This window comes from Momordica charantia (assembly GCF_013281855.1).
Source record: "Momordica charantia cultivar OHB3-1 chromosome 6 unlocalized genomic scaffold, Mcharantia_2.0 BLBB01000006.1, whole genome shotgun sequence".
NCBI lineage: Eukaryota > Viridiplantae > Streptophyta > Magnoliopsida > Cucurbitales > Cucurbitaceae > Momordica > Momordica charantia.
The window spans coordinates 28,122,895-28,148,316 of record NW_028275164.1 but is presented as its reverse complement, the minus strand read 5'-3'; the positions used below and the strand labels follow the sequence as shown (position 1 = coordinate 28,148,316).

General features: G+C 33.2%; 4 protein-coding genes across 4 annotated transcripts; all 4 read right to left on the bottom strand.

Moving 5' to 3' along the window:
- Nucleotides 1-6,988: 6,988 nt before the first annotated feature.
- On the bottom strand, nt 6,989-11,511 carry LOC111026148 (GEM-like protein 2). The gene is made up of 4 exons (XM_022304166.2): nt 10,922-11,511; nt 10,740-10,832; nt 9,918-10,192; nt 6,989-7,505 (listed from the first exon to the last, which is right to left on the bottom strand). The coding sequence occupies exons 1-4, from the start codon at nt 10,995-10,997 to the stop codon at nt 7,326-7,328; spliced, it is 624 nt and encodes a 207-aa protein (XP_022159858.2). The 5' UTR covers nt 10,998-11,511; the 3' UTR covers nt 6,989-7,325.
- Nucleotides 11,512-12,157: 646 nt separating this feature from the next.
- Nucleotides 12,158-14,639, bottom strand: LOC111023171 (GEM-like protein 1). The gene is made up of 4 exons (XM_022300549.2): nt 14,505-14,639; nt 14,318-14,413; nt 13,582-13,856; nt 12,158-12,587 (listed from the first exon to the last, which is right to left on the bottom strand). Exons 1-4 carry the CDS (start codon nt 14,578-14,580, stop codon nt 12,408-12,410), a joined length of 627 nt encoding a protein of 208 aa, XP_022156241.1. The 5' UTR covers nt 14,581-14,639; the 3' UTR covers nt 12,158-12,407.
- LOC111024736 (uncharacterized) lies at nt 14,505-17,589 on the bottom strand. The gene is made up of 2 exons (XM_022302508.2): nt 17,090-17,589; nt 14,505-16,571 (listed from the first exon to the last, which is right to left on the bottom strand). Exons 1-2 carry the CDS (start codon nt 17,575-17,577, stop codon nt 16,202-16,204), a joined length of 858 nt encoding a protein of 285 aa, XP_022158200.2. The 5' UTR covers nt 17,578-17,589; the 3' UTR covers nt 14,505-16,201.
- A 5,317-nt stretch (nt 17,590-22,906) lies between these two features.
- On the bottom strand, nt 22,907-25,422 carry LOC111026028 (O-Glycosyl hydrolases family 17 protein). Its single transcript, XM_022303992.2, has 3 exons — nt 25,239-25,422; nt 23,845-25,149; nt 22,907-23,288 (listed from the first exon to the last, which is right to left on the bottom strand). The coding sequence occupies exons 1-3, from the start codon at nt 25,414-25,416 to the stop codon at nt 23,245-23,247; spliced, it is 1,527 nt and encodes a 508-aa protein (XP_022159684.2). The 5' UTR covers nt 25,417-25,422; the 3' UTR covers nt 22,907-23,244.

Below are 25,422 nucleotides of genomic sequence, written 5' to 3'. Positions count from 1 at the left end.
AATTTCTCACGGCTTCTTTTAATCCAATTATCCTTTTTTTTTTCTTTTTTTCTTTTTCATTTTAATTTTCATTTTGGTCCTTTCAAACCTTTTAAATTATATTTTCATCCCCACCTTTTAAAATGTGAATATTTTAATCGTAGTTAAGATTTTTTTCCTTTTCTTTTCTAAATACTATTTTGTTTAACTTTTAATTTTACTTAACGTCTGTTTTTTTAGTACAACAAGTAGAAGTGAAGGATTTGAACTCATGGTAAGAGACAGATTGTCAGTTACCGTTGAACTCATGTTGGTTATTTTAATGTCTGTTTTAGTTTCTATTTTTTAAAAAATTATTATTTTGGTTCATTCATTTCTATTTTTATCTCATTCCTTTTATATCACAACTTTAGCATTACATTTAACTCACAAAAAATATTAAAATTGTAGTCACACATTTGTATTAGAGGGTTTCAATTGTGTATAAAATTTATGTTGAAATTTTGCAAAAAAGAGATGAAGATTATCAAATATAGAGACCAAAATGAACATTAGAGACTAAAATAAGTAAAACTTGGAAGCACAGAGACTAAAATAAACTAAATTTGAAAGTAAAGAGAATAAAATTGTATTTAAATTAAACCATTTTTTAACTTAACAACATGTGGGATGAAGATCCGAACGTGGCTAAATATATGTTGTTTACTAGTTAAGATATGTTTAAGTTCGCTGAGATAAGTACAATATTAGTTAACGGAATAACAATAAAAACAAAAATTATTATTTAAAAAAAAGTTCTTGATCGTAGATCTAATGAATAAGATACTTATTATCCTTCAAAAGAATGAAGGATCCGATTTCATTACACACAAAAAGAAAATTTTTTTTGAGATTAAAATAAATATTTTCAAAGTTTGTAAACTAAATTAAAAATATATTTTCAAAGCAGACCAACCAGAATAAATTTTTTTTTCTTTTCTATTTTGAGTTTGGGTAGAATTCCAACTTTATTTTCAACGCGTGATAGTAAAAATTAAAATAGGGTAAGAAATGTACCGTAGAATTTAGTTGGCTCATTAAATAAAGAATAAATCCCAATGTTTCTTTCTTTAATGAAAAAATAAATTAATTTCCATAATTTTTATACTAAGAATTTTCTGTGCATTTAATATACATTGAATTTTCTCAGTAATTAAGAGATGCTAGAATTTCACAACGCGTCAGGTCTATTTAATATCGAATTTTTGGGAATGCATTCGAAAGAAAAAGGGTTAAATTAAAACAAAAAATTGAATAAATTAACAAAGATTTAAATATGGTTTTGGTTGGCAATATGTTTATCCACTTTAGTTCCTAATTTTTAAACTTTTTATATTGGTTCCTCGGCGGTGGAGTGAGAAATTTTCCTAGGATTATGCCAATTTTACATTATATAAATTTTTTATATATTTCATTTTTAAATTTTAAAAATTTAAGAGAGATAAATTATAAGAAAATAGTAATTTTTTAACCTAAAACAAGGGGCAAGTTCCTCAAATTCCCACCCTCCATATTTGAAGTACTAAAAAAAATATAGTCAAAATAATTTTTTAGTTTTTCCTTTCAAAAGGAGCTTTGAAAAACGAGTCAACTATTATTTTTATGTTAAATTACAAATTTAGTCCTTAAACTTTTAAATCTATGTCTAATAAGTTATTGAATTTTATTTTTAAAAAGTATTGAATTTTGAAAAAATGTCGAGTAGGTTCACATAAACTCAAACTTTATATTCAATAAATCTCTAAACTTTAAAAGGCGTCTAATATGACTATAAATTTTTTTATTTTGCATTTAATGTATCTATAAATCAACAACTTATTAGATACAAAAGAAAAAATTTAAAGGTTAAAAAACTCTTTTGGTCCATGTATTTTTGCTAAAGTAACAATTTAGTCCTTAAACTTTCATTTGTAACGATTTAGTCCATGTACATTGGTAACGATTTAATCCTTGAACTTTAGTAGGTAACAATTTATTGTTGGTAGAGACAAATGTATTTTTTAACCAAATTTAAAATAATATAAGATATTTTTAAAGTTCACAGACTAATTATAAACGAGTGGAGGGACTGAATTCGTAATTTATTGATAATTGAGAAATTCATGGTAGTAAAAGGAAAGCATGGGGCCGGATGTAGGCAATCACGGAATCTATGCCCAGACAGCTGGCATGCCGCGTGTGGAGATTATTTTCCTCTCTTCTTTCTTTTAACATTTTTTATTTGTCTTATTTAACCTTCAAATTATCCATGCACACAAAATAAAAAATATAAAAAAATCTGACCACTTTCAAATTTAATTATTTTCAAATTCTGCAATTCTTGATTTTATTTTTTCAGTTCAATCATTAATTATTTCCATGTGAGACTGAGAGAGAGTGTATGACATTATTTGCACCATGTGATTAATAATGTTATGTTTTTCTCTCTCTCTCTCTCTCTCTCTAAATATTATATTCTTCTAAGTTTTTACCTTTTACCTCTCTAACTTTCCTTCTTTTCTTATATTTACGTGCAATAAATAAATTGGATTTTTACTTTCTTTTAAGTTGAAACGAGAATCGAGAATTGGGATTGTACCTATAATCTTTAATACTTAGATTTCAAATATTGTTTTCACTTAATTAAAATACTTAACTTAGTAGGCATGAGCTTACATGTCATTGAGTCCAATTAGTATCCTATTATTTAAACTATAATATTCTAAAAGATATAGATACTAAATGGAGGTCAATTTTTTTTCTTTTTAATAATGTGAGTCGAATACGTTCTTAAACGCGAATGTAGATCCAGTGATTTTATAAGGGTTGAGGAAGGAAATAAAATATTACAATCAAGATCCAAAAAAAAAAAAATAATAAATTAATATTTAATAAGAGACACGTGTCACGTCTTAAAGTGGGAAAAATTTGTTTGGATGAAGACGAGATGAGACAGGATTTTCAACGCGTATTGGCGGTCGTTGTCCTACGTCATACGGTGCCGTTTCGGAGGCCACGGTCGTAAATGACGACAAATTTGGCGCGTCGCCGCCGCCGGGCAGTTACCGACTTTTTCCGGTCAGATAAATTAGGTTAATCTTTAAATTTAGAATTTACGCCCGTTTCCCGTTGATTTTCAAGGCCTATTATGGTATAATTGGTCTAATTTTAACCGCTTTTGCGTGTTTGATAAAATTGATTATGTAATAATTTTAGTTAAATCGTTTTTCTATATTAAAATTTTCATGATTTCCATTTATTTTCTATATATATTTTAGTATAGAGATGGAGATTTAAATTAATAAATTTTTATTTGGAATATATGACTTAATTGATTATTGAGATATATTTTATTCTCATATTAACTTCTCACTTTCAAAATTACATGTGAAGTAGTTTTTTTTTAAGGCAAATTTCAAAATAGCAACAGTGTTTATGTGTTTTTTTTTAATTTGATGTTTTTAGACAAGTTTGGGGTAGTTTAACTTTTCTTTTCTAATATTTTTAACAAATAATTTGAAGTAAACAAAATATAAAATGTAATTTGTAATTTAAACATATAAAAAGTTTAGAAATTAAGTATCAATGTATGATTATTTATAATTGAAATAATATGGATATATCGATCATTATTGCTAAATTACGACAAATTTGTATTAATATACCAAATACTGTAATCTACATTTTCGCAAGCATAAACTTTCAATTTTAGATTTCATAAATTCTTAATATTGTTAGTATCATAGAGTTGCCTAAAATATTATATTAAAATGAATTATTTTAGGCCCACCTATCATTATTTTATCTCGTAGTGTTTAACTCCCTTATGTCACATCGCAAAAATTATAATATTGCTATAATAAGTATCTTCTTCCTTATATCATTTTCTTTATATATACATTTTTTAGTCCATTCACAGCTAAATATTTAACTAATGATAGAACTTTACTGTAATCAAATTTGAAAGAGAGGAGACGACGAGTACAAGTTATGAGCTAACTAAACATAACTATTAAAATTCAAATTCAAAACTAAAAAATAATGTATAGTTCTTTGAACTATTAGAAGAAACTATTTTGACATGCTTTGTATATATATATAGGATGAGAATCAAACTTGTAACCTCTCAAAATAAGTAAAGATATAGTAAGTAACGAGTTATATAATATAGTTTACGAAATAATTAACAAATAAGTTTTAAAAAGTATTTAAAAACTTTTAAAGTCGTATCTAATAAATCTCGAAATATTTATTTTAAATTTTGGATTTTATGTTTAATAAATCTTTAAACTCTATAATATCTCTTAAAATCTATAAATTTGTCAGCGTAATAGACCTATTAATTAAAAAAAAGATTTAAATATGTAAAAGACGAGGATATAAAATTAAGAGTTACAAAGATGTATAAAATAGAAAAAGAATAATTTTGAGTGGGGGAAGTTTTCTGGTTCAGCGGTGCATGATGAATAATACGGATCCGTCGTTCTCGTTGTGGGAAGCAATGATGTGGAGTGTGGGACCCGCACCAGCACAAGACGACAAATTAGTTTGCCGCCAAACAGGAGAAACGAGAACCGGTCCCACGTGGACAGCAGGGCTCGTGGCAGGCCCCACTTCTGCCACGCGTCGCCTTCTGGACACCTCGCCACTGCCAAATAATTCCTCCTCTGACAGCGAGTCCCATTGCCAGGTGTCTCATTCATCCACGTTTGAGATGTCCTCTTCAATTTTATTTTATTATTATTTTTTAAAAACGTTATTTCGATTCAAATATGGAATATCTTAGGTGTATTCGTCCATTTTTCTTTTACAAAAAGTTATTAAAATAAAATTGGTTCAATTAATTTCAACATTACATGTGGATGGATGTAGCTTCATAAAATTTAAAAATTTGTATAAATACTTTAATTATTTTATTTAGTCCATTAACAAAATGTTGATAATTAAAAAAAATTCACAAATTCATTATAACAATTTATTGTAATTATAGAGATAATTTGTAAAATTTGACGGACTAAATCCATAAATTTTTATACAAAAATTTTAAAGACGAGTGATTAAATAGATATAATGTTGAAAAGAAATATATTTATAGGAGATTTTGTGGGCGGTGACACGTCCCGCTTCAATGATTATTTGATTAATTTTACTAATGTAATATTCGATCATAATAATAATAATATTTAAGAAGAAGTTGCTTTTTCTAAAAAATTCCACCTTATAAAAAAAAGTACTAAAAAAAAGGAAAAGTACGAATTTGGTGTTGTGTCAGACTCATTCCCTTGTTTAAACAATTCTTAATAAAGATTTACTATATATATAATGTATATTTTATTGTAAAAAAAACCTATAGATTTATATATATATATATATATATATATTCATTTTGGGTTAAAATAGTATTTTGATTAGGTGTTAAAATACTATAAAATACTATTTTGATTACTATACTTTAACTTTAATTTATTTTCGTTTATTTTTAAGATATTCATTATGTTGCTTCATTTTACTCTTTGCAACTTAAAATGCAATTTTGTGTCCTTATATATTTTTAAAACTAATCATCTTGATTATTGTTTTTAAACTTCTAATACAAATTTTATACCCAACGGGAATTTTTTTAACATAAAATTATAGCTATATTTGAAGAAATATATTTAATATAGTATCATGCCAAAATTGTAATCCAAAAAATTGAGATAAAAAATCAATTTTTAAAAGTGTGGACCAAAACAAACCAAATAAAAAGTAAAGAGATAAAAAATAGTATTTTAGTCCATTATTTAATCCTTAATTATAGTTTAATGAAAGGAAACAAAAGTTTAGGTTTAAATAAGACCACTTTTTTTCTCAATAAACCTTAAAACATTATGGTTTAGTCTTTGAATTTTGGATCTAATAAAATTTTGACATGGGCAGACCTCTCTCTTTTTTAGGGACCAAAATGAAAAATTATGAAATTACAGGGACTAAAATGAAAGTTTTAGTAGTAAATTGATGTAAAGCTAAGTTTGAAGTTGCTTGGGAAAGAGGGAAAAGGGAAAAAACAGATCTATTCTCCAATATCCTTTTTCTTTTGGCATAAATTGAACAAAAAGTTGAGCAATTTACTTTTGTGGATAATAATCTGAATGGAGAGAGACCAAAAATTGTCAAAAGCTAAAATGATGAGATAAAGTCCTTAATAGACGCCTTGATCAAATCTTCTTATTCCCATTCAAATGCAAATTTGCTTCTCCATTCTATTGCTTGCAGATTAAAGAAATGTCTCCTAATTGGATGAAGGAGAGGGAATGGTTTCTTTTTGTAAATAATTCTTATTTCAGAAAACAGATTCCCAACAGTTCTGCAGAAAGGCCCAAAAAAGAGCCATAAAAGTGAAATTGCAAGCATCTAATTCTCATTTCACATCTTTTCTTTTTTTTTTTTTGGGAAATATTTATATTCCTTCATTTATAGATATTTATTCAATAACATTGTTGCTGCCAAAATCTGTTCAAGTATCGTGGAGCGACTTGATGAGAATGAACGAGTTGGGGATCGGAGACCTACAAAAATAGGTAGAGCACTCCGATGCATAAGTAAGTTTTACGTATGAGCTTTTGACAGATCAGCTTCAGACAAATTTCATACTTGATCGAGTGGAGCGAATGTGTATTTATAGGAGGAAATGGATGGTTACCCGTCCCATCGGTCCATTCTACTATGCGGTGGGTAGGTGATCTGTCATTCACTACTGACCGTGTTGGGGGCTGAATTTGCCGTACATAGCAGCCCGACTTCAGGACTTCGTATGGGAGCTCAAGGCTTTTTTCTCGACCTGTAAGCTCGGCCTAAGCTATTTCCTTGAGGGGAAGCTCGACCTTCGTAGTTGACTTTTCAGCCTCCCAACAAAGATGTTTGTGGCTTATTGATAAGATATTGTTGCTTATAGGAACTTGGTAAATGGATTGGTATTGGAAGATGAAAAAGAGAGAGAGAGAGAGAGAAATGAGGATCACAAACTCAATAAAGACATCCCTAGAATTTCTGCACAACCTGCGCTAAGTTATCAATAATAATTCAAGTCAAGCATCGGTTCCTTAGTTTTCACAAGTGTAAGATACAAACAACCTTGTTTTATAAAAATAATTGCAGAAATATAACCATTTTTGTACCATTGCAAATGTTCATGAGTTACCACCGGTGAATGATGGTTCGACATGACCGATAAAGTCAGTCGATTCGAAGTTGGAGGTTCAAAATCTTTGTACCCACTTGCTCACAAAAATAAAAAAGATATCTGCATAGAGTATAGAACAAAGTGGAGCATTTTGGTTGCATCCAAACTAGGCACGAGATTGCTGGAACGCGTCGGTTAAAGTCTTGACAGCCTTGTTATATGATATGAATCCCATGAACCAGAATTCATGACTGTCCCTCGTGATTACTTGGATGTACTTTTGTGAGGGGTCCAGATGGTTTGAAGAAGTATTGATTGTCCCCAACTGATCAACGGCTACCACCACCTACATATTCATCACATTCATGGAAAAGAACCCAAGTAAAGAAATTAACAGGAGATTCATAGTTGAAAACTCGAGTGAAAAAGATGGATAAAGGACAAGAAACTCAACGAAACTTGATTCGTTTAGCTAATCATTGCAGTTGGTTCTACTCAAAAGAATGCAGACAGACATTTGAGAAGGGGATAGAATGCAAATTCAAGTAGTAACACAAGTATAGTTTTCAAGATCAGAGTGGACAAGTGATACCAAGCTCATTATGAGAATTTCTAAAGATCAGAGTGGCCTTTTTTTAGCCTGAAATTGTTGTAAAAGTGGGTTGAGGATCTGGGCTACAAGACTTCAGCAATATCTATAATGCAAACACAAAAGTGGAGATAGAATATTGGAGATTGGAGATTGGAGATAGTTGCATGAAACCGAGTTTTATTTTTATGTACTGATGAGTGACGTGTCATAAAAGGACAAAATTGGGAAGAAAACACTTTTTTTCATATCCGCGAGTGTCCTTAAGAAAAACTCGACTAATAATGTGGAACAAACATTAAACTCTACTATATTTGGTTCACCACCGTGGTTTGAATGGGGAAGAACACATTTTTCCAAGCTTGCTTTTTCAATAATCATAACAGACAGAGAGAGAGAGAGAGAGTCTCCTTGGCCTAGTTCAACCTAAGACTTCTTTTTTTTTTTTTTGGGGGGGGGGGGGGGGGGGGGGGGGGGGGGGGGGTGTTGGGGTGTTGGGGTGTTCCAAGAAAGAGGTTTATAAAGCTGCAGAATTTTCATTCACTCTTTAAATGGTTTCATTTATTATTCTTGAAACCAAAAACATGTCATTGCACATTAGCTTATAGTTTGTGTGGACTGACAATCCATCAATAGTATCATACTGGGAGATTATACATTGCATCACATTGTCAGTTCCTCCGCTCCCACCCATGCCAATGATCTGATGGTGCCTTATTTATTAGGTAACAATATAAAGGACAATTATTTTGATCTAATTAATGGCCATATTAAGTGGTATTCAGTTATGGGCTCATATACTTCCCAGAGACAAGTATGACCCGTCGCCCACCAACATATATCTTCGACCAAAAGGTCGGAGTTTCAAATCCCTAACCCTACATGTTGATGAAGAAAAGAAAACAAGTATGGCCCACTAAGAAGATTCTGGAAAACCGTAAGAATTACAGTCATGGTTGCAATATATGCTGCTTTGTCAATCTCATATTCCCTCAGAAAGATCATGAACTCATTAATTTACTCCTCATTGGTTTCTAATTCAGATCTATACTATGAATCTAGATAATTATATTTATCTTATATGATTTAAATTTCTTCCATGCTCTTTTCATAATTATTCTTGAATCCAAAGACTCCCTGTTATTTAATAATTATGGGTAATGACATCAATTAGTTTCTTTCACCATTAAAGAAATGGAAGAGGAAAAACTTGAATCTCACTGTTATTTTTTTTCTCCCCTCTCTTTCATCAATATGGTTTCGCCTCTCGCTTGTCTAATTGAGGAGCTTTTTTTAGCCCACTCTTGGGTCTCCCCCTTTTATTATCAATAAAATAGTTTCTTTAAAATAAAAAAAAAACATGAATTTCACTGGAGAAACCATGTGAAATTTGATTAACTGGGGTCAAAATCAAACCGTTGCAACACTTCATATAATTACTTCCCAAACTGCAGCTCCACCATGCTTATAATGCTCACAAGTATAAAAAAATAATCATGTTAAAAGCAGCCAACATGAACACATCTCAATGGTTAAGGCATCTACTCCCTCTCTTGAGGTTGGAGGTTCAAATCTCTAACCTTGCTAAAAAATAATCATACAATAGCAAGATTAGAGAAATAAATCCTTAGACAAATCTTGGCTACTACCCAGTCACAAACTACCTCTTCCTCTAGTCTTTTAACTCTTTGTTGTAAACTGAGAGAGATAAGCAGGGTAACTAACTAGAACGCTCAATAGACCACCTACCACATATTACATATGCAAAGAATAAAGTGCAGGAAATCCACACGCAAGTTATGGTGAGAGAATTGGTTAGCTGGCATAGAGTAAATTTTGGAAGTGAAGGCAGCAGGGCCCTCGCTGCCAGCTTCTTTTATTAGTAGGTGATTCTAGTTGAATCTCTCATCAATCGAAGTCTACTGACGGATCTGGCTGAGTTAGTTGAGATGAGTATATATGTAAGGGGATGCGAACAGTGAGTTTTAAACCAGTAGTATCATTTTGTGCAGAGTCTCCCTCTCAAATGCCTAAGTTGTCTCGTCTTTCCTTCGAAATAGAACTCTACCAGTTGCTTATCAGAAAACACTCTAAGCAGCTAAGTTTTGTATTCTAATATCTCAGAGTCATCAGAACATAATATCTCCAAGAATAATGGGTTAGACATACCTTGTAATGGATCCACTGTTGCTGGCCCGGAGATGGATAGTAACAAAGAGGGAATTCGCTACAGAAGGCCACTCTTTTTGTGGAAATGTATAGAGTCCCATTTACAGGCCCAGAGGAAGTGGACAGATAGCAAGCAAAGGAATCCACGTATTTGTCTCCATGAATGAAACCAAACGTCTGCTGGAAGACTTTTTCATAGCCACCTTCTGTAAGTAACTTCGTCCCTTGATGAAGCCTGGCCATGGCCGCATCAGTGACACTAGGACTAAGTCTCACTGTTGGAAATACATATATTGCAGGTTAGATGCTAATAAGTTTAAGAAGAAATCAAACAAGGAAGACAAATTTAGGAAAAAATCATTCAATATGCAGGCTTTAAATTTGTATCCTCTATAATAACCGTTCAATACAAGTTTGGAATACAGGTTTTAAATTCTCTAATCATACACTCAACGATATAGAATCACTAGCTATATTGTTCCAACCCCTTAAATAATCTCTCCAAATCTAGGTTCTGAATAAGTAAGGACCAAGCAACAGAGTAAAGCTTTGCCAGACAAAGTCGGTTTTGTTTTAACTTTCAACATGGCATTTGTCTTTTGAAGTTATCATTGGGAAACCTGAAGCCATTTATTTACAGAAAGAAACACTTTCAATTATTTGAAACTAATTCATTGAAAGCTTTACCCAACCATATTGGCAAGAGATGGTGATAACTATATATATTATGTCAGTATCAAACTGAAGGAATGGGTTTCCTATTAGATTCTTGCTGATAACAAAACATTCAGGGAAGAGAATTGGATTTAAGAAAGAACTAACAGTGATGCCGGACGCTGTCTGCAGCAACCTCTACTTTCCTTGAACAATCTTCCAACCTCTTCCCGCACCGACCCAACACTTCCCACATCTTATCTATTGAAACATTTACAGAAAAGAGAGTATCAGAATCCACAGAGGAATTATCACAAACACATTAAGGGCGAAATCAGGAGAAGACAAACTTTTCCCATTTGGAGATGCAGAAGCAGAGGAAAACTGAACGTAGGGGTTCTCTCTGTCGTCAAGGCGATTGCTCATGCTGAAGATTGCGTCGATTCGATCCTGATTGAAGTCTAATCCTTCTTCTGCTTCACGTTAACGAGATGGCTCTCGGTTTTATGAAGATCATAATTAGAATTGGGAATCAAACAGGAGGAATCAGCGAAGAGGTGAAGATGAAGATATTGGGGAATCTTCGCAGCGACCAACGTTGCAGCATTTGCGGCGAGACGAGCTGCAGCTCCTCTTTCGCAGAAAAGAACCCACCAATTGAAATGGAGAATGGGTACTTTTCAATGTGTTAAAGTAGCAAAAGAATTCCATTCCTGGAAGTGAGCAGAGACAGAATTTCTTCGACCACCAATAGGCAATTTTCGAGATGATTCTTTTGGTGGTAGAAACTCCGCGATAATTGGTCCAACAATTAAATTACTCACGGAAAGTTGGGCCGACTCATAGAGGGATGGCTGAGCTTGAGGGATGAAAAACACAGGGAAGAAAGAAGGGACGTCGGCCATTGATGAACACCGTGTTTTCTAAGGATCTGATTTTTTTTCCTTCAAAAATTTCATGATCTCGCGACTTGATACGAAAAATGAATCAATACTTTAAAATAGTTAAAATATGTTTTTCTTTTTTTTAATAATAAAACAGGATTGATCTAAATTCGAATTCATGACTTTTCATTCAAATATAGATGTTAATTACTGCTACAAGTTAAGTTTAGGTTGGTAATATAAAATCAAGATTTTGAACCATTTATTTACTATTGTTAGTAATTGAATTTTTCGGTAGGATACTATTATTAATAATTTATATTATCAGATCGGCCAAATGAATCTTTAAACTTTTGTTTAATAAATCTCTAAATTTCTATATAATAAATTCCTTTCCTTAAATCTAATCTTTCTAATAGGTCCCAAAATTTAAACTACTGATAGATAGACAGAAAAAAAAATTAGAAATTAGAAGTTCAATGGCCTAATGTTTTAGGATCAAACGTGTAGTTTTCTTAACAGAATTAGTTCAAAATTTCAAATAATAATAATATTAAAATGGGGGAAGCAATCCCCATTTCCATATCCAAAAACAAAACCCCTCAAATTTGAAAGGGAATCATCCACCATTTTAGAACAAATTATCAATCACAAGTCCAGAAAGGATCATATTTCTGCAGAATCTGCAAAGAATTGCTGATATTCATTCAACCCAAACCATCCATTATTTATTATCATCAGCATAGAGAAACACAACTTCTTAAGCATAAATAATTACATATCCAATAAACTGCAAAATTTTATTAGAAGAGGAAAACATATGTGAAGAAAAACCTTCACATTTTAGAACCAACGCAAGCATTCTAAAGTACAAGACCAAGTTATTGTTTTAAATAGGCATAGGATGGAGAGAAGAGGAGGCAAACACTGAGACAATTTGGGCTCGTCTGAACTAGGCATGGGCATGCTTTAACGCCTCGTTTAAACTCTTTAAGGCCCGGCTGAAACATATAAATCCCATGAACCAGAATTCGTGACCGTCCCTCGTGACTATGTGGATGTCTTTTTCTGATGGGTTGAGAAGGTTTGGAGACGGGTTGATCATTGCCACCTGGTTGAGCTCTATCACCACCTACAAATTGATATACATATAAGAGAAGGCCCAACTTGAAAACAGCAGAAGTTCCACAGTCAAAGTAAAATACTAAAAAGGCACATAGCTAAGCTAATGATTCATTTTGCCAGCATTCCATTAGTTAAAGTTCAGTGTTCAGAGGCCTGAGAAGAAATGTAGGATAAATCAAATTCTAACATGTGCAATATTATCTGGAACAGTGTTGTTCCTGGAGTAGCTAAGCAAGACTCGGGAGGCCTTTTGTTGTGATAAAATTTGTTCCTCCTGCTTATTTCCTAAAATGTTTCCATGATCAACAAGTACTTAAAAATCTTACCATTATAACTCCCCACATGGCCTAGTTTTCCTTTCCCTACTACCCCTCAAGGTCGGAGCAAAGAAGGAGAGAGGGCAATTACCTCCTTTAGTTTATCTTAAACTCAAGAAATCATATAAAAAAGAATAAGGTTTTGAAACTTTCCTACTAATTTGCCCCTAATTTTTTATAATTGAAAGATTATAAATAGAAGTCAAATTTTCACCATCCTTACAAAAAAATTTTGAATCTCCAATGAAAGAAGTATTTAGTAAAGGAGAACTGATTCAGTCCACTAATATGGATAAACAAATTTAACCTGTTAGTCCACTGTAGAGAGAGAGTCAAAATGAATCTCATGGGAAAAACGTGAAATTTATCTTAACAGTAACAGCTGAGGTCAATGTTTTTTCTCAAGGATTCGGGGTTCCTATCCTATATAGCCAATTGTGCTCTTGTCAAAATGAAAATAAACAATTAATGTCAAGTTGTTGTCACACTCATATTACCATTCACAATGTCCTAGAACACACATTCACATGCTTATAATACAGGCTACAATAACTAAGCCAGAAGGAATGGCTTTCTAAAGTCAATGGTAAAAAATGTGAGAGGCTACAATAACTAAATACTAATATAAGATTAACAAATATTTTGATTTCGGATATATTAGAAATAGTAACGGGTTGAACATACCTTGTAATACATCCACTCTGGCTGACCAGGAGATGAAGAGTAACAGAGAGGTGATTCACTACCAAAAGCCACTCTTTTGGTGGATATGTAAAGAGTCCCATTCACAGGCCCAGAAGAAGTTGACAAATAGCAAGCATATGAATGCAAATATTTGTCTCCAGGAATAACACCAAATGTATGCTGGAATAATTTTTCTGGGCCTCCTTCGGTGACTAATTTCGTCCCTTGAATAAGCCTAGCCTTTGCTGCATCGCCAATGCTCGGGCTGACTTTTACTGATATCAAAACAGGTACGGCATATTAAGAGTTATCAAATCAAGCAAGAAAGAGGCAACATTCTAGGCTTCATTATTCTAGACAAGGGCAGGAAACGAGATAGAACATTAGCAGCCCTAAAAAAAAAAAACAAATCTCATTTTACATGTTTGTCAGTTCAGTTCTAAGCTATGCCCCCACTATCTAGAGATATTATCCGTTATTATAAACATGGCCAATTTAACATGTTCGGTATCGCCAAGTTCACTTAAAAAAACCAATCCAGTATGAACTATTTCAATATTAGAATCGATTTATTCAAAGCTTTACCAAATCAAATGCAATAAAAAGGGCTAGTTATGAAAATTTGAACACAAAGAAAACTACTGCACGATATATTAGGCATGAAAGAAGAAATAATCTTCTTGCAGAAAGCAAATGATTAAATCGAAAAGAAAAATTGATCGAGGGAAAAACTTACTGTGATGCAAGACGTCGTCCGCAGCTTCCTCTGCAATTTTACCATACTCTTCCAACATCTTCCCGCAGCGACCCAACGCTCCCCGGATCTTATCTTCTACAGAACATGATCCAAAAATTTAAAAACAAATTAGAACCCTAAATCACTACAAAGACTATGGTGGAGAGTAGGGTTAAAGAAGGCAAACTTTTCCCGGGTTGGGCAGGTGCAGAAGCGCAGTATTGGATATAGGGATTATGATTTCCATATACCGGGATGCTCATGATTGAGAGATTACGTCGTTTCAGAGGGACTCCGCAAGTGAGAAGAATCGAAGTATAACCCTGGCTCCGTCTTCATTGTTAGGGTTTCCGATCGCAATTTATGAATATCAGAAGTAGGAATCAAGCAGAAGGAATCAGAACGACATAGAGATGAAAATAATGGAGAATCTTGACCGGTGTTCATTCTACGGCGTGGCGATTTCAGCGGTGAAAATTGAGAAAGACCCCCGACGTAAGAATAAATGGGTGTTTCGTTTTCGATTCCATTTCTTGCAGTGAAGTGAAGAATCGATTGATCCTTCACCCGCGTCCGCGCCATTTTCGACGATCGTGCCGAATTTTAGCGGGGGAATTTTCTCTCTCTCTCTCTCTCTCTCTTTGTTCACAAAATTTGGGGCGGTTTCTTCCAGTTCACGTAACCTTCACGAGCCCAACAAGGGGTTCGATAAAATGGGCCGGTATTTGCGGATTTAGGCCAGGAGTGAGTGGGCTTTTAGGCCCATATAAAAATTCTATAGTTCCTCGGTCAACTTTCAGCTTTAATGATTTTACATTTTTGTCCCTATACTTTTGTTTATTTTGGTCATGAATTTTTAAAAATTTTAGTTAATGTACTTAAAAAAAGTGATCATTTTGATCTTTATTTGACAAAATTTAACAAAAATTATATACACAAAAGAAACTCTTCAATACAAATTTATTGCTCCATTTAAAAAAAAAATTAGTAAATGAAGTGTAATATTGAAATTTTGATTGAAAAAAATGAGATAAAAATAAAAATGAAAATACCAAAATGGTTACCTTTCAAAAGTTCACGAACCAAGAAGAACATTTCGATAGTACATGGACTAAAATTAACAAAAGTTGGAAGTAGATGAATCAAAATAGACGTTTTGAAAGTACAACCACCAAAAAATAATTACGAACATAATTTTTTTTCCAAGCATTTGGACTCCCTGTGCTTTAGATTTAAATGAATAAGGTTGTTGATGCTCTTACTCGTTTGGCTCTGGCTGCCACTTGTTAGGTTTCCTTTCTTGCTTATTTTACTCTTAAAAAAAAGAAAAAAGGAGCAAACTCTAACTTTATACTTCTTGAATAAAACAATATCTTAAAATTAAAATGACATTAATATAAAGGTTTAAAGGATACCAACAAAAACTATAAATAAATTAATATTTAATGATAATTCAGAAATGATGAAAAATTATTAAACGTGGCTACTCTCGCATATCAACTACTCGTATATGTTCAAAATATATATTCTTTTTATTCTTTCATATATTTAATTGGGTAAAATTGGTACCACAACCAATATTATATTGAAAATGGCAGTTGAACAGTGGACATATTTGAACATTTAAACAAACATATTCCACGTAAGCACGACAAATTTGACTCATACTTTATTTAGTATCCGAGTTTTTAAAACTCGAGACCAAATAAAGAATAATACTTACCTACTAACTTAAAATTTTTTTTTTGCAAAAATATAATTTTTCTCTCTTCCTTTCTATCCTCGATCCATACTCCTATTTGTCAAAAATTTAGTGGTGGAGCTAATAGTAATATTGCTACTTTTTTCCTTTAATTGTTGTCTCTAGATTGTCTTGATCGATCTTCAGCAAACAAAAGCACAGTCATTTACCTCCACATCAGAGATGACGATGTCAAATCCAAGCCACCTACATTTCACCGATGAACCAAGTGAAGTATTCGACACCGACATCTTATCGGGAACTGGATTTGTAGTTCGACGATATGACCCCAACCATTTCTTCACCATGTAATTATTCTTCCTCCATGGAGGCATTGAAAGCTTTGTTTGATTGAGCGATCTCTTTACTGCATCACACATGATCCTTACGATCCTTTTTAGCTCTGTTGGCGTCCCGATGAAAATCGTAGGTAGACATTTCAATAACTCTGAATAGTGGATCGTTGCCCTCGCAATCTCGAATTGGGCACGAAAGTTGACATCAATCAAGTACCTTGTAGAACAAATGAGTTCAATCAAAATTATTCCAACAATCGACAAATGTGGAGACATGGGATTGAACCTCCAACTAACTATACGAGAGCAAGAATATGCTTCAAGCTATACTCATGTTGGTAACAAAATTTAGATCAAACTTGAATTTTTAAGGTTGTGCCTTTTTACTCATGTGTTTAAATTTTTTTTTAATGTCTATTAAGTCTCTATTCTTAATTTCATTGGTTGAATATTCATGTGGTTGGATAAGAATATAATTTAAAGATTACTCCCAAAATTAATCTACCACATAGATTATTAAATTATCACCATTGATGTGTTATGAATTAATTAATACTACAGACCTATTAAAAACAAAATAAACAATGGAAAGATATAATACAAAATTTTTAAAAGTATATAAAAAACTGGTTATGGACTTACTAAAAAATTTTAAATTCAAATACTAAATACAAAATTGAGAGAAAATATGTAATTTAACCAAAATTTTAGAAGAAGAGAAAAATTTCGTATTACCGGAGGTTCCCGTTGACGACGTCGATGAACTCGTAGTCGCCGGCGGCGAAATCGCCGGAGTTTCCCCACTTCGTCTTGCAAATAGCCGCATTATGGTGGAATTCGCGGAGGAAAGTCACGAGCCTCCGCCGCGAAACGACGCCGTCCGACGAAGCCATTTCCGCCGCTTCCCAAACATTAGCCACAAGCAGCTCTCTGTACGGCTCAACATAGCCGCCGTTCACGGGCTTTACAATATTCCGGATTTCGCCGACGACCTCCGTACAATCGGCCGCTACAACATCGACCTCCGCCGCGTCGGAACAACAATCCTCCGCTTCCGGCGGCGATGGACTCCGGCAGCCGTCTTCCAAAAAATCGAGCACCAGCTCGGAAAGACAATCGTCGGCGGAGTGTTCGCTTCCGCTGCTGCCGCCGGATCTCGGAGGCGCGTGGCGGCGCCACTGATCCGCTTCGGCGAGCCGTTTAGCTCGAAGAGGAGCCGCCATTTTGCTTACTGATTTTCGATGCCGTTTTTTGCTTATTATATATAAAGAGGAATTATGATTGGAAGAATTATTCTTATTCTTATTCTTATTATTTAAAAAAAAAAAATTCAAAAGAAGAATGTGGAAGAAGGAATTTTGAATGGGAATATTCGGCAATCTCCTCTTTTAAGTTTTAGGGGAAAAAAAAAGAGGGATATTCTAGTAGCATACCATCTTACTCAAATAGTTTAAATTACAAATTCAGTGTATCAACATATTCTTAAAACCTTTCGCGTGATGAGTTAATTTGACCTGATAAATTTAATGGACGGTAGGATTAAGTGAGTTGAATGAGATAAAATAAAGAACGTTGTGTGAATTCAGATGATAGAAATTTATATTATAATTGTTGATGCATAAATTTGATGTATCAGAATTACCAAATTTGCATCAATAAGAATGATTTCACGAAACCAAGTATTTTATCTCTATTTATAGACGTGAAAACCTGGGATCACTGGGATATCTTCTCCTAAAATAGAAGAGAAACTAAGATTATTACTATATTTTCTTCTTTCGATTCTCTTAAATGAGAGGAATTCAAATTAGAGAAACCAGAGCTTTCCATATTGGGAACAAAAAATAGAAGATTAAAATGACAATTATCGAAAGATTTTAAAATTTAATAGTAAAGTGACGTACTAAATTTGTAATTTAACCAAATAACATTTAGGTGCAAAATTATGGATGCGAAATTCCTGTCTCATATTTGTAATTATAAGATGTGTCTCTAATAATTATTGTGTTATTTTTCTAAATTATGTTTTAAAATTTAATAATAGCTTTCTACGCTTTTAAACAAAAATTTAGTAAAATTTGAATGGGAATGATATGATGTAATATAATTTAATTGGAACAAATTAATGGACAGATAGCCTAATTAATAAGGGAATAATATTTATATACTTATATAGGTATTTTCTTACTTATTATCATTCAAAAATTGGCACCTTTTTTTTTTGAAAAGAAATTTGTTTTCTTCCTATACATTTGTTTTTTTTTTTAAATTGTGGTTAGTCAATATATCAAACATAATTAATTCAATTATATCTGCCTATTTATTTAGAAAAATTCTTTGAACAATAATATTTGCTAATTTTTTTAATAATTAAGACGAGATGTTCTAAAAGAATATATGAGAAAGAAAATTAAAAATGGTTCTTTCCATTCTCTAATGTTGCTTGGTTACATTGCAACAACAAAATTCACTCAAAAGAAGGAACCACCACAAAAGTTGTCCAATTTTGGGCCAATTTTAGACAAGCCTTAATAGGGATGGGAGAGAAAAAAGAAGCAAAGATTTCTCTTGCAAACCCACACAAAAACTAATAAATAGGGAGAGAAATAATAAGCAATTATGAAGGTGCAGAGAAGTTTTCGAGATGAAGTCGTGGTTGATATGTTTGGTCGTAATTAGCATGGTGATGTTGAGTCAAGGAGAGACGCCAGAAATTAAACATCTTAACCTAGATACATGTAATACGCCACCTGGAGTTGATAAACCTCCCGGTTGTCCTTCACCTGAAGCTATGAATTCTCCACGTGCTCCTGCTAATCCTTATGGTCGTGGCTGTTCTTCGACTCACCGATGCCGTCGAGACTGATGCTATTCAACGCGATGTTGATCAAATCTCTTCCTATTGATCTATAATGAAAAGAATAAGTCCATTAAAAAAGGACGATGACAAATGTTAACGTTTATATTTGGAGTATATTATGTTTCAAAGGTTTATTTTTTCAGTTCAATAAACCTGATTTGTATTAAAGGTAGGGTTGAGTTTAAACCAGGAAATAAAAATTTAAAATCCAACTCACCAATGTATTGGTTTGAAGTTTCATTCTTTATTAAGGAAAAAAAAAAATTATGTCTCCCCACCATTGTTTACTCTTTTTAATTGTAATTGTTGCATTGAAAAACAAAGAGAAAAATCTCTTATTTTGAATTCTCTAAAATATTTAAGCAGCAATTCAACTAATTTACCCTCTATTTAGCATAAAAAAAAGTTCGAGAAATATTTAAAATAACGCAATTCTAAATTCCAACTTTTAAATTTTTGGTTAAAAACACATTTGGTCTCTCAACTTAAGTAACAATTTAGTCACTAATTAATTCAATCACATGCAACACCAAGAATATAATCCAATTTCATGTACTCGAGCGATGAATCAAATTAAATAATAAAAGCAGAGTAATTTGTCTAATTAATTCAATCACATACAACATCAAGAATACCCAATTTCATGAATTCAAGCAATGAATCAGATTTATTTATTTTTTTAGTTAAAATAACAAGGAGGAAAATGAAATGCAGACTATACTAATACATAACCTAACCTACATTATATATAATTTATACAAAAACATGCCCCTGCAAAAATGAGAATTTTAGTAATATGGACTAAATTATTACAAATTTAAAAGTCAAGTGACTAAACTATTAACGTTAAAAGTTAATGGACTAAGCCGTTAACGAAGAAAAAATTGGTATCTTATTTGAAATGAAGATGAGTTTTAAACGAATGTAACTAAATTTTTTTTATTGGAAGGTTAGTTGCAAAACAAAATAAAATAAAAAATTTACTTTATTAATTGAAAAATTAAAATATGACATGATTTCAATTATATTCATTTTCTTTGGTACAAACCAACAAAATTATTTGAAATCACTCCAAATGAAACCAAACCAAACAAACCATTAGAGTGGAGAGAGATATTGAGAGATAGGTGTCTTAATCATTTGAGCTATACTCGACTCGACTAGAATGGAGAGAGATTTGAAAACATTGATGGCAGATTTCGTAAGATTATTCTTTGGTGGAAAACATTAATTAATAAAAGATACATAGATATGATAGATTATTCTTTTTCAAAATTAAAAACAAAATACAAAATACAAAAACTTCACTGAGGATAGTGTACTATAAGATTGATAAGCAACTTCGTGCCAAGAGATTTTAATTTGCTCCATTTATTTAAAATCTTGTTTTAACAGAAAAAAAAAATAGTGATGAGATTTCTGCAAATGAAAAGTCAATGAAAATTAATGAAGGTGTTTAGAAATTCAAGCCACTAGAGATTTTTTCCTTCCTAAATTTATGAAAACTTCTTTCTATATTTAGTATTTTACTTGGCCCAAGGAAATTTGAGGTTTTAATTAAATTTAGATTTACTACTTAATTTTGCATGTCATTGCATTTTTATATTTATTTATATTAATTTTGAGTTCTATTAGGTAACATTAAAATTTTTTATTATACAATGGATTGACCTGATTAGATAATTTGGAGATTTAATAGAAAATGAGTTACGTCGTATCGAAATCTGTCTATTCTTTCAAAACATCCATCAAACTCTCGAGAACTCCCGTCCCGTCATTGTTTACAAAATAAACCACTTTAAAGCTTTGGTCGCAATCGGGTTTGTAGATTTTATCATGAATAAAAAATAGTTAAGTACCATATCCTCATCATATTTTTCTACCGCTACATGATATAATTGTGCCTCCTCCCCATCAAACTTTGCAAATATGGTAAATCATAAATTAGATGGGTCTATTTTTAGTAAATCCACGAAAGAAAAAAAAAAAAAAAGAAAATCCTTAATTAGCCATATTCTTGTACAACGGCCCACTAATTTTAGATCTCCAAATATAGGCAATCCCTCAAACCTATTTTCCGATGATTACACTATAAATAAAGGGATGAAGAAGAAAGGAGAAATCATCCATCAATAAGCATCAGAAGCAGGAGGAAGACGAGGAGGAAGAGAGAGTTTTAGCAAATAAAGGAGAAGGGAAGATGAAGTCGTGGGTGATATGTTTGGTTGTTATCGGCATGGTGGTTGCGACTCAAGAAGTGGCAGCAGCGGAGTTAGATTATACTCAACTTCTAAAATGTGACACGGTCAAGCCATCTCTGTTTTGCCATTTGGTTAAGGGGAGGAGATTCATGCATGTTCCAGTCACTTCCTACAATCGGGCTTGCTCTCCTACCCTCCCTTGCCCTACTGAATAAACGAAACCCATCAACAACATCCAACTTATCTCTCATAATATAATATGCCTCGTCTTTGGATGCCAATCAAATAAGGCCTGATCATATATCTGCCATTTTTTTTTTTGTATTTTGGTCCAGTTTTGTATTTCTATGCATGGAAAGTAATGAAATGCGGATTACACATAGATTATTGTCTTTTTGAATTAAGACTAATTTTTATCGGGTCCCAGAACCCGATCTACGACCCCCTCGAGGTTAGGGGCACTCAAAAGCACCGGTGCAATCTATTGATTTATGAAAGGAAAAAGAACAACATGGTCCTCCATTGAATGACAACTCTATGACATTTTACGTATATGGTCCATAAGTATTTGATAGGAATATTATGGCAGGGTTGAAAATTACATATTTTCTCATTATTAATTTTAGACCCCTTTTGGCCACAATTGATGGGTGCTTTGAATAATCATATGACTACTTTTTAAAACCGTCTTGTAATTTATATTCGAAATTATTGATTTCTTTTATACTGGTGTGAGTCTTCCTAAAAAAGTTTAAGGATTATTTAGAAACATTTCAAAAAGTCATGACTTCTTGAAACTCAGTTTTATATGTCTTTCAATATCAAAATTTAACGGAGACATTTAAAATCTCATCAATATCAACATTTTAAACCTTAAATTTAATATCTAAAAACCAAATATTTAAGTTTATTTATTTAGCTTTTCAAATACAAATTGGTTCGTTTCATCGATAAACTAAATATGAAAATTAAATGATATCAATTTAAAGAAGCAATAGTGTTGTTAGTTCTTTTTATTTTATTTTATTTTATAATTCTAGTGTTGTTAATTTATAGTTTTTCCTCCTAAAGATTACTCTCTCATTGTTATAGAGCATAAAATAAATATAAATTTTTGAATACAGTAGAAAGTTAAAGTAGCATAATACCATCAATAATCTGACAAGATGAATTAAATAAAAATCACATTAGAGTACTTTTGACAAAAGAAAATGAAACTATTGATATTTTATTAACATACATATAAAAAGTTTTCGGTATGTAATGTAATTTCTTAATAATTTTTTTTTTTTGAGAAAAAAATAGGTGAATTTTTTGTAATGTAATCTCTTAATTAAAAATGGGTAAAATTTTTTTCTTAATTAAAAATAAAATTTGGCTAAAAAATTAAAAGAAATTAAAAAAATAAAAAAAAAGTAGCCGTTGGGATGACTTAAAAATGGCCGTTGAAAAAGTCTCGGTCTAGACGCGTTGAAAAGACGAGTCATGAAATAGACAGTGCACCAAAGAGAGAGTGGAATTAGTCAAATGATACATCAAAAAATTGGCAAAGTGATTTGGGCGCCCATTTCATTCCACCCCACTCCCAACAAAATAAAATAATCCACTTTTCCAAAATAATAAAAACCAGCCCTTTTCTTTTCTTTCTGTTTTTTTTTTCTAAACCTTCAAGCTCCATTTAATTAGGTTATTTTTGCAAATCAGCCCCTTGTTAATTTTCTTTTTTGTAAAAATGGAAATGGGATGCCCAAACCACCCTCCTAATTCAACAATGAAATTAAAATTTTATTATAAACGAAAATATAACTAAATATTTGGCAATCACGTCGTCATCCTTGCAGTGTCACACTCGGGAACTTGCACTTTCCATAGCCTGAAAAATAAAATAAAATAAAATTCATTTATATGGATGAAAAAAAAATTTGTATTATACTCAACAATAATTAACATATATATTCAATTAAGAGGACATGAGTTCGATCCCCAACCCCACATGTTGTATATTAAAAAAAAAATCCTAAAAATTTTCACATCAATGCCTTTCATACGCTTTACGTTTTTTCTATTTACTTCTATTTACGTTGGCCCTCACACTGGACCAATCTTGGATAACCTTCAATTTTGTACTTGATGAATTCCTAAAACTAAGAATTTTATGATTATGAGAAACTTTTTTTAATCGATTTTTAAATCCACATGCTTATTGGACAATTACTAATGTTTATTGGAGTCTTATTAAAATTTAAAAGTCTACATTAAAGACAATTTTAAGAGTTTAGACACAGGACTAAACTTATAATATTACAAATTTTAAAATAGATGAATTTAGTTGAAATATAAAATCGTGGTTCAATTAAACACATGTATTCTCACGAAAACAAAAATTGAATATATATAAAATTAGCAAAAAGGTAAAAGATTTAACTTACTTGGATCCTGGATGGTCTGAGTAGCAAGGCCATTGAAGTAACAGGTTCCACCAACCTTCTTAAACTGGGCCCAGTACGAGCTAAACGCAAAGCTCGCATGTCGTATCAAAGAATCCGGTTTATAACACGACCCGCCCTTCCGGATCGGGTCGCAGGTTTTATTCCCCTGCGAGCAAGCGTACGTTAAAGCCCCATCCACCTCGCTCCTATTCGCCCCCTTCGCCACCACGCACCAAATCTTCCCCTTGTACGGCTCGTTGTTATCCGCCGCCGGCAGCGGCTTGAACTCCGATGCCGCCGTCGCTCCGCTCAGATCCATCCCGTACACCCCCGTACCGTTCGGGTACAACAGTCCGAAATGCCTCTCGGTACCCGGACCCGGCTTCTGGTTCTCGTTGAACAGAGCGAATAAAATTGTCGGCAGAACCCGACCCGGACGGGCCGGAGTCCCCACCGGCGGCTTCGCGGTGACCCGCTTCACTACGTTCCGGTTGTATACGGCGGCGTTGTAGATGTTCGCGCCGATTTGGTCATAGTCGCCGGCGTTGGGCCAACCCGTTTCGGCGATGAATACCCGAATATCCGGATACCCGAGGCGTTTCATGGCGAAAATCACCGCGTCCACCATCTGATCGAATAGATTCGTATACGTCAGACCCGAACCCGGATCCGAATATGTGACGTTCTTCGCCTCGAAGAGGGCGTAATCGAGTTTGATATTGACGGTATCGAGAGACCAGGGGAAATACGGGTACACGTCGAGGAAGAAGAACGATTTGGTCCGGTTCAAGAACTGCAGCATCGGTTTCATGACCCGATCGGAAATGTCCGACCGGAAGGTCCCATTGGAGGGCGGAAACGACGATTGGAGGACGTCCATGGCGGAGGAGGTCCCGACTTTGATTTTACGGATGCCGTAGGTCTTGAGGGAGCGCTTGATTCGGCGCATCGCCGGGACGAGACTGAACCAGGTTTCGTTGCCGGCGGCGGCGGAGGAGAGGATCTCGTTTCCGACGAGGAGGTAACGGATTTTGGTTTGGGGGTAATAGGGGAGGATACTGGTCCGAATCCAGTGGTCGGCTAGATTCTGGCTCTTGGAAATGTTGATTATGAGCTCGTTTGGGAGCATTACAGAGACTCGGAGGTCGGTGTTTTTTAGGGATTTGAGAATCTCGGGGGTGGCGTCGTAGATTTTGACGATTTGGGCGTTTAGGGTTTTGATTAAATCGACGGAATCGGGCGGCGAGGGGAGGTTGTTTCCGAGCTGGCCGTAGTTGACGCCGACGAGGCTCGAGATCTCTGCATCTGCAAGAAACGAATATGGATTAAGAGGTTAGGGTTTAGAGAAAAAGAATAAAAAAATTGGTTATAACAGAGAAACGAAAATAGCTTACTGGAGATGGATACTGAAGCTGATATTGAGAGTAGCCAAAATGCGAAAAATAGAGAAGTGAAGGGCGTCGCCATTGTTGCAGAAGCAGAGCAACAATGGCGGAAAAAGAGAGAGTGGAGGAGGGTGACGCGGGGGTCAAAGGTTGTTGGTGGAGAAAATATGGAAAATTTTAATTTCATTTGTCG